This window comes from Ailuropoda melanoleuca, chromosome 15 (assembly GCF_002007445.2).
Source record: "Ailuropoda melanoleuca isolate Jingjing chromosome 15, ASM200744v2, whole genome shotgun sequence".
NCBI classification, from domain to species: domain Eukaryota; kingdom Metazoa; phylum Chordata; class Mammalia; order Carnivora; family Ursidae; genus Ailuropoda; species Ailuropoda melanoleuca.
In genome coordinates, this window is record NC_048232.1 from 81500068 (window position 1) to 81509654 (window position 9587).

At 56.2% G+C, this 9587-nt stretch overlaps 1 protein-coding gene and 1 long non-coding RNA gene across 2 annotated transcripts; one reads left to right on the forward strand and one right to left on the reverse strand.

The window, feature by feature from the left end:
- Window positions 1–1508: 1508 nt before the first annotated feature.
- LOC117796439 lies at window positions 1509–9567 on the reverse strand. The gene is made up of 7 exons (XM_034644293.1): window positions 9280–9567; window positions 8536–8611; window positions 6404–6596; window positions 4961–5157; window positions 4081–4154; window positions 2074–2184; window positions 1509–1755 (listed from the first exon to the last, which is right to left on the reverse strand). The coding sequence occupies exons 2-7, from the start codon at window positions 8542–8544 to the stop codon at window positions 1653–1655; spliced, it is 687 nt and encodes a 228-aa protein (XP_034500184.1). The 5' UTR covers window positions 8545–8611; window positions 9280–9567; the 3' UTR covers window positions 1509–1652.
- LOC117796440 lies at window positions 4404–6457 on the forward strand. Its single transcript, XR_004620965.1, has 3 exons — window positions 4404–4465; window positions 4574–5192; window positions 5872–6457. It is a non-coding gene; the product is annotated as an uncharacterized LOC117796440 (long non-coding RNA).
- Window positions 9568–9587: the final 20 nt, after the last annotated feature.

The following is a 9587-nucleotide window of genomic DNA, read 5'->3' on the forward strand; positions in this document are numbered from 1 at the left end:
GGCCCCGGGCGGCCAGCCGGGCCCGACCCGGCCCGGCCCCTTCCCCGCGGCCCAGCGGGTCTTCAAAGCCCCTTCCGTCCTCCGGCCGCGCGGGGCAGGGCCAGGGGCTGGGGGCTGCTGGGCCCCGCTCCTGCCCCGGATCCTGCCCGGGTTTTCCTCCTCCCTCCAGGAGCGCTCCTCCCAGAACCCATTCCGAGGATCCGCTCCGGGTTTTCTAGCCCCCAGGGGCAGGTCGGTAGGGTTCCTCTGGGCCGGGAAGCGGGTGAGTGGGAGAGGGTCTGTCCTGGGTTCGGAGGCTCCCGGCCACTTTGCTCAGCGATCCCCTTCCCCTCCTGAAGTACGGGCACTTAAGGACCCTATGCACTGTGCTCCCGGAGACCGAGGTGGCATGGCTGGAGGGACCCTCACAGTCACCTAGACAGCAACCCTCATCTTACAGACTGGGAGACTGAGTGCCAAAGAGGGTCACGAGCTTGTCCAAGGTCACCCAGAGGTGGCAGAGCCGGACCAAACACCAGTCTCTTATTCTCTGTGTCCCTATTACTCCAAACTGTCTTTACAAGGAAGGATCCCCGTCTGAGTGTGCCCCAGGTCTGGGCCCCACATTCTGGGCTATGGGTAGCAGTCTCCAGCACCTCACAGCCGCCCCCCAGAGCCAGCCACTTCCCTGGCCACCCTGCCACTCACCCCGACCCCTGAGGAGGGAAAGTGCCCCTTCTCTAGGGTGGAGGAGGAGAGAGCACCTATTGTTAGGCAGCCGGAAGAACTTCCCTGGGAGCCTGGCCATCTGTGGCTAGTCTCAGTTAAGAGGCGGAGAGACTAAGGCACCCCAAAGCCGGATTGAGAATTTTTTTGAAGACAAAATCTCCAGCGTCTTCTCCAAGCTGATCCCCGAGCATGTGTCCAACACACTAACCACCATGACTGTCTCCCTCCTCTGTGGGTCCTCCCCACCTCCAGTTGGGATCCAGTCCCAACTCCTCAGCGTGATGTACAGTCAGGCCCCCCCTTACCCAGCACCCTATATACCCACACATACACCCTGATTCCCACAGATTCCAGAACATACCAGATGCTTCCGCACCTCTCTGCCTTTGCCCGTGCTGTTCTTCCTGCCTGAAGTGCCCTTCCTCCTTCTCTGCCCAGAGAATGCCTGCTGCTCTCTCAGCCCAGTCTCCCCCCTGCTTCCCTGGGGAGGGCCTCCTGATGCCCCTAGCAGAAGTCATTCATTACCCACTCACTCATTCATCCGGCCCTGCTACTCCAATTTTGTATCAAACCGGTTTGTAAAATGGGGTCCCTAACAGTCCCTCCCCTCACAGGGGCAGATTAGGGGAGGCAGGTGCACAAGAAATTCACAGCTCAGAGTAGGTGTTCAATAAACGGGACCATCCTTTCTCAGGGCTCCCTTCAACACTGCGCAGAGCCCCGCAGTGGATGAGCCATTCCATGCCCATCTCCCTCATTACTCTGCGGTGTCCTCACAGGCAGGCAGCCAGGACTGGCGTTCCTTCACGTGCATCTTCGGTGTGAACGGATGGACGGACTTCAGCCATCTGAATCCTGGGTCACATAAGTGCATGGTCACCATCACATCTTTCCGTGGAAATTGGGAGGCTGCAGGTGAGGCGAATGACCTGTGGTGTCTTCACCTAGCCGGGGGCCCTGGAAATGTGGGGTGCGGGGGAATGGAGACAGATGCATTTGCAGATCCAGACCCTCTGTTCCTGTGCGATCAGTCCTGACTCGATGTCACTGGGCACAAGTTTAAGAAAAAGGGGGGGCTCAGGGACAGTGACTTCTGGTTGATGGGAGGGGGAGGCCTGGTGGCTGTGACGTCCTAGAGTTGAAAGGAAATATTTGGTAATGGTCACCTTGCTAGTCCTGGGGCTACAACCCCCCCCCCACAGCCGCCTTGCTCATCTCCTCTAAGGAGGGTCTGGTGGAGGCCAAGGGTGGACTGGGAGGAGGGGGGGGAGAGGCAGAAAGGGCAGCTCCAGTCAGAGAGAGGTTCAGGGACCCCAGGAAAAAGTGTCCCTCCCCCCCAGCCTTGTGTGACTCTGGGCATCTCACCTCTCTCTGTGCCTCAGTGTCCTCATCTGTATGACATCCTGTCGTGGCATAGGATAATAGTCCCACTGTTGAGATGACAGAAGACTGGGGGAGAATTTACCATTGTCCAGCCTGTATTTGAGAAGGGCAGGGGTGGGGAGGTGGAGGTGGGGAGGAATGTGAGACAGGTGTGCAGGGGAGAGAGGCTTGGATGTCAGAACCGGGGTGACCCTGGGCAAGTTGCTTATCCTTTCTGGACCTCAGAAGCCTCATATGTGATATGGGACAGTCTGGACTGGGTCCCCAAAGGGCAAGTAGACTCTGTCATCATTCAACACAGAAACGCCCCCAGGAAGGAGTGAGAACAGGCCCCCCTGGGGTGATACCATGAGCCCAGCACCATTCTAGGCCTTCACAGGCATCGTCTAATTTAATCCTTACAAGAACTGTATGATCCAGGTGCTTGTTACCAATGGGGAAACTGAGGCATGGGTCATATTGTTACATAGCCAGGGACAGCTCTCTGGAAGGGTGAGACTTGCTCTGAAGTTTGATGGGTAATGATGGCAAAAAACTGGACATCGGCCCATTTTCCATTCTCAGATCTGATTCTCACAATGTCTTTATGAGGGAGACTCTATGACTATCCTTGGTTCACAGGTGAGGAAACTGAATGGAGATGCAGATAGAGGAAGTGCCTTGCCCAGAGTCACTCAGGGAGTGAACAAGGGTCTGAGCCAGAAGTGAATCGGTTCCCAGTTTTGGGGGAAAGGTCATTTCAGGCCAGCAGAGAGCACTCACGAACTGGCTCACTCTGGGAGCCCAGACAGGCCTCCCTGGTCCCACAGAGGCCTTGAGAGCCTGTGCAGGGGGCCGGGAGGACTGCAGGTGAGAGGGCTTAGGCCAAGCAGGGGGAGGCGCAGGGGACGTACACCAGACGGGCCCCTTCAATATGCCAGAGTCACAGAGTCCAGGGGGTTGAGACTTAGAGAGTTCCTTAAAGTCTGGCCAGCCCATTCTGCAGATGGGACAAACAGAGGCAGCCCAGCTGCTTAGATTAGAAATTGGACCAGGACACAGCTGGCCTGCCTCTGAACTCTAAAGCCCCAGCAGCCATGAGGGGTGGGGACCGATGGGGGGGAAAGTGGCAAGGGGAGTCCAGAGGGCCAAGACCCATCCCAGCAGGTTATGCCCCGGGAATGGAAGATTGCAGGGGTCTCTCCCGCCCTCCACTCCTACCCTCGCCCACCCCCCAGCACTCAGTAGTCACCAGGGTGGAATATTTTAGCACCTATAGAGAAACCGCCACAGACGGCCGTGGCAGCTGTTGCTAAGGAGACGCTCCCAAAATAGCCCCCCTCCGCCAACCTTTCCCGCTGCTGCTCCTGCTGTGGGGAGGGGAGGAGGCCAGGAGGGGAGGGGGTGGCACACGAACCTGGACCCAGGTTCACCCACCTGCTCTTGCTCCCGCTGCCCGCACTGCCTGAAGACTGGTGCAAGCTGATGACCTGGGCAGCCCCCGGTCTGCAGGGGGGCAAGAGCTAGTCTGGGCACGCCTTTGGTCTCAGCCACAGCCCTCAGCTGGAGGAAGGTCACCCAGATGAGGGGAGACAGGGGAGAAAAGAGCCCCCGCACCCAAAATCCCCAGCACACTCCTACACGTGCACAATTACAGACCTCACAGTGTGACACATCCACTTGTGCACACAAGCACAAACCCCCAAATGCCCCCCTTGACGTGCATATTCACCACCAAAGACACAAATAGATGCACGGGTAAACACATATGCCTCAAATACACAACACACACCTGCGAGCACAAGGCACGCAGCCATAAATACACACATTTACATACACATACTCAAATATGAATCCCAAGTACACACAAACACCAGTGCATGCGTGCATGCCTGGCCCATGTACACACACATGCACCCCGATGTGTATACGGTCTCACAACACACGAATACACGACTGTACAAACACATGCCCAGCATGTGGCATCCAAAGAGTGTTAAATGGTGTTACCATCGGGTTCTGGGCGGGAGCCACGTCCTGGACTCTGCAGACATCCTCACTTGGTGGGGGACTTCTAGATCCAGCTACAGGGTAGGAGATTAGGAGGAGGGTTACAGAAGGGTGAGTGGAGGCTGCTGTCTCTGTGAATCCCTCTAGTAGATGGTCTGGGGATCCAAGGATCCCTGGGGCCTGGGAAAGCTACGCTGGGTCCATTCCTCGGGAAGGGGGACATCCTGGAGGGAACTCTCACCCAGAGACTGCAAACCTCTGGGCATGGAGAGTTGGGAGCCCCAGGTTCACGGGGCATCTGGTTGTCATTGAGCCCGCAGCTGGGGCCGGACTGATGATGAGGACAGGAAGACAATAGAGTGGCAGCAGCGATGGTCCTTAACAGGTGCGCAACACTTTGCAGTTTATAAGCCACTTTGACACTTGTAATTTCACACACTTGGTAACAGCTACTCTGAGATATTGGTGGTGCTGTCCCATCTCTGCGACACAGGCAGGAGAGGGGACTTGAAGACCACACAGCAAGTTCCTGGCTGAGCTGGAACCAGAGCCCAAGGACGTGCCAGCACCCAGCTCTACCTACGAGCCTTCCACTTGGCCGGACTGCAGAAACTGGAAAGCAGACCACTGGGGCTTGCCTGGGTCCCTGCCTCGCTCTGTGATATTGGGGAGTAGCCAAGCGGTCCATCTCTCCACCTGGAAAGCTGAGTGAATCCCAGGGGTGTATTCACCCAGCAATTTGTGGCCACAGGGCTAGGGAGCGGTGGTTGCCAGGGGCCCTCAAGAATGCCAGCGCAAGGACGAAGGGCACCAGTCGCTCCCCTCCGCCCTTGGCTAGCCACCATCTCTCTCCAGCCACCACCCCACAACCCCCGCGCACCGTTCGCTCCGTGGCTCCGGTTCTTCGATCCGGCCTCCAGGTCTTCGCTGACGCCTCGTCACTCGGGAGACGCGGCGAGCGGCTTGCCGTTGCCTTGGGAACCTCGCAGCAGCCCAGGCGCGCGGAGCACGACTCGGAGCGCAGGGCACTCGGCCTGCCCTGCTCGCAGAGTGGTCTTTGGTGTCTCAGAAAGATATCTGTCGCCAGCGGCGAAGGGAGGCCGCGTCGCAAGGTTTGTTACGTTTTTCTTTTTCTTTTGAGGTGTAACTTACAAACTGTAATATGTCTTAAGAGTACAGCTCGATGGATTTTTACATATGCATAAAACCCGTGTAATCACCACTCGAGCAAAATACAGAACACTTCTAACGCCCCAGAAGGCTTCCTCGGGCCCAAAGGTTATTTTTAATTGTCTTTTTTTGCACTTCTGGAATAAACCGGCGAGGGAGTGCTCGCCTTCTGAGAACAGAATTTTTGTGTTTTCTCCTGGCTCTGCTTTGCCGGCCCTCTTTGGGCCTCGGTGTCCCGTAAAGGGGAGCAAGGGACTGACGTTTGTGGAGTGGTTTACTCCTTGCAAAGCGCTCTAGGCACCTAGCTAACTGGCTCTGATAACTAACCTACCAAGTCAGTACTGGTTTAACCAGGTTACCCATGAGAACAGTATGACTCGAAAAGATGAAACGAATTGCCCAGATTCCGACAGCTCATCAGTAAGTGGTGAAACTTGAGACTTGGACAAAGATCCGTCGAACCTTGACGGTCATCCTTCCCCCCTCCCCTCTCTTTTTCCCATTTATTGGCCTCTTTTAAAGAGTTGTACAAATCAAATGCGCTGGGAGAGTGGGTTGTATTATATTTCTGTGCTTTGCACCTAGTTACTTCTATTCAGGACTCCTACTCCTTTCTCCCAGGTTTTGTCCTTCAGGCAAGCTCCTACTCATCCTGCAAAACCCACTGGGGCATCGTCTGAAGCCTTCCTAATTGAAATCCTCCTCTCCACTCTCTGCCAACCCAGGGTAACTACTCCCATCTGTGCTATATTTAATGCATGCACAGACACCACCTCCCACAGTGCCCCAAGGGCTCCTCGAGGCTGCCTCTAGGTTCAACCTGTAAGGCACCGGCACACAGCTGGTATTCTACAAATGTGCTTGGATCTGACAGTGGAGGAGAGGGTTGGCACGTTGGTTTCCTGCTGTGCAAAAACTGGACTACACTTGCCCTGCTGCATGTCCCTCAAAAGATAATGGGGAGGGGGGTGCTTCCCGAACACCTGGGGCAGAACCGCAGGAAGAGAATGGCTGCCCTCAGCCCAGGTTAGGGAATGGACTTGACCGTGCCCCCGGAGTGGGACCTCGGGCTGCCTGGGAAGAGTTCTTTCCTTCCACAAGGGAGCATCCACTCGTGTATGCGTGTAAGGAAGCCACAGCGGCCCCTACTGACCTGCAGGGAGTCCCAGGAGCAGGGACCTATAGCTCCCCATTCTTTCCAGGGCCCTGCCCAGCGAAAGACAGCCAATTAGGCGGTGAAGTATCCTCAGGATAGTGGTTCTCACTTTACGTCCACACTCTCCTTCCACACAGAATTTGAGGCAATTGGCAGAATATTCAATAGGGCGGTGAAGTGTAACAATGAGCTAGGACCAGGAAGGAAAAGAGATTACTATACACATTTTTTTTCCCCTATAATTGAGTTACTCCCCCGTTCTCTCTCCTTTGATTTTGAATATACAATTTGCTTTGTTAATGAGGAAAAAAGAACCCTTGCCCTTCCAGCTGAAGGAAATTTCCCTCTTGGCTTCCCCCCAATGTCATTCCTACAGCAGACACATTTGGGGTGTCGGGAAAGTGAGGCTCACAGGGACGAGGGAAGTGTCCAGAACCACCTAGCATCAGGGACAGAGAGTGTCTGATGGTGCAGGTGGCCAAAGTGCTGGCATGGGCGAGGGCTGAGGGTTTTAAATGAGCTCATGATTTTCCCTGTTCTCCACAGGGAGCTTTGAAAAATGCTCCACCTTAAAGATGGGGTAGGTATGAGAAAGGCAGGGCTCGTTACTAAGAACAGAGTGGTAGAACTTTGGGGAGAGGGGTCTATGTGACCCAGGGGAGCAAGAGACAAGTTTGAGCCTCAGTTTCCTCATCTGTAAAATGGGGGTGATGATGGGGCGCCTGGGTGGCTCAGTCGGTTAAGTAGCCAACTCTTGATTTTGGCTCAGGTCATGGTCTCAGGGTTGTGAGAATGAGCCCCGAGTTGGGCTCCTCGTTCAGCATGGAATCTGCTTGAAATTTTCTCTCTCCCTCTGCCCCCTCCAGTGCTTGTGGGCTCTCTCTCTCTCTCTCTAAAATCAATCAATCAATCTTTTTAAAATGGGGGTGATGAGCTCTCTGTCTTGAGACAGAGAGAGTATTGGTTTCCTGGGGAGACTGGAAAGACTAGATGCCAGGAGGACCAGGTCACTAGTTGGCAATACTTTCCTCTTTATTATCCCCATTAAAGATGGGAAAGCTGAGGCCCAAGGGGAGGACTTGGCAGGCTCAAGGCCACTGTGGCAGGCCCAGGACAAGATCTTGGCCCTGGGGCCACCCAGCCTGGGTTCTCTCCCTTCCACCACCATGGCTCTCAGACCTTCCCTGGCCTTGGTCAGTTCTCCTGGGGGGGGGCAGTGCTGGAGAAAGAGAGGGAAAAGGAGACTTCTAGCCTTGTTCCAGCCCCTCCTGGCAGTTGGGACTGCTTCTCAGGAGGACAGATGTTTCACCAAATGGCAAATGCACGTGCTTTTCCCTGGCTTGGGGAGGAGGTGGGCGCTGAGAAGGAGATGCCAGCTGGTAGGGCCGAGAACCGTAGCCACACCTGAGGGGTTTAAATAGCCACCGCCTTCTCTGGGCGACGCTGGAAGAGAGGCATCTGGGCAGGACTGGGAGGGGGGAAGCAGGGAACAGACAGAGCAGCCCATTGAGAATCTGTCACAGCCCCGACATGAGTGCCTGGCTCCTCCTCCCAGAGAGACTTGGCCCACGCACCTCACCTCCCTGGACCTCCATAGCTGTCACCTGCCAAGTGAGGACAGAAAGCCTACTTGGGAGGGTGCCTGCCGAGGCTGAATGGAGAGAGCTCACTAGCGTGCCTGACCCATGCATGGCACCCAGTCACTGTACTTGTTGGCTGTTGTCATCCCAATCTCCCTGCCAGGGCAGGGGCCCCCACTGCGGCATCTTTGACAAATGGGCACCCACCCCTGCTCACCCACCCACCTCTGGTACCAGAGATCATCTCCCACAGTGACCTACAGAGTAATGTATTCATTTGTTTGCATAAACCCTGGGGGTGCCCGGCTGGCTCAGTCGGAGGAGTATGCAATGCTTAATCCTGGGGTTGTGAGTTCGAGCCCCACATTGGGTGTAGAGATTACTTTAAAATAAAATCGTTTAAAAAACGCACTAATTGCGTAAACCCTGGAGTCAGACTGTGTGTTGGAATCTAGGCTCCACTACTTAGTGTCTGCGTGACTTTAAGCAAATGACTTAACCTCTCGGTGCCTCAGTTTCCCCAGTGTAAAGTGGGAATAATAGCGGTACCTCCCTCATAGTGTCGTTTAGATCAGTGCCTCTCAAACTTCCACGTGCCCAAGAATCAGCCGGCGATCTTCTTGAACTGCAGATTGGAAGTCAGTGGGTGTGAGGTGGGGCTCGGGATCCTGCATTCCCAGCAGGTGAGACAGATGCCACTGGCCTCGGACCACATGCTGAGTCTCAGAGGACTGACTTGCCCTGGGAGTCATGGTGAGGGGGCCATGGGAGGTGACGGGTAGGGGAGTGACAGATTCCATCATAGCAAAGCCTCTCTGGCTGTGGTGGGCATGGGGGTGGGAGGAGGCCAGTGTTTAGGAAGAGATGAAGGGCCTGCGTGGGACAAGGGCCCACTGGGGTCAATAGGAGGGTGGTAATAAGGGCCCTTAGCTTAGGCGGTCCACTCTTATGGATGCAGAGACAAAGGCCCGGAGAGGGTGGCAGATCTGCTCAGGCCACACAGCATGGGGAGGACTCCTGCCCCGAGGTGTCCTTCACCCTTCATGCTTCCGGCCTCCCACCTTGGTGGCCAACACCCTGGCCCTCTGGAGTGTCCTGGCCTGTGCTCCTGTTTCTTATCTGTCATACCAAGGAGAGGAAAGCCCTAGGGGGGCCCTCGATCTCCCTGACAGACATCTTTCATACAGTCATCTCATTCTACAGAGGAATCAACTGAGGCCAAGACCGGAGGCGCACTGCGGGGAGGCTGGACCCGCGGTCAGCCCGACTCCAAACTCGAGGTCCCCGGCTTACCACCTTCCCCTCCTACTGATCAGGGCGGAGCAAGGCGGCTCCCCCAGGGAACAGGCGAGAGGGCGGGGTGTCCGGCTCCGAGGAAGGAGGAGTTGAACCCCAGGTTGATGGTGACAGGGGCCGTGGGTCACGTTTATGGGCTACTTCCAGCCCCCAAGCGCTGGCCGGAGGAACCCCACCCCGGCCCCCGCCCTGTTAACCCGGGGTCCAGATGAGCGGACTGAGGCGGCGCGAGAGGCGCGGCGGCCGCCCCCGGGGGCCGCGGGGGGTCCGCAGAGGCCGCGGCCGGAAGCCCCCGGGTGGCCGCG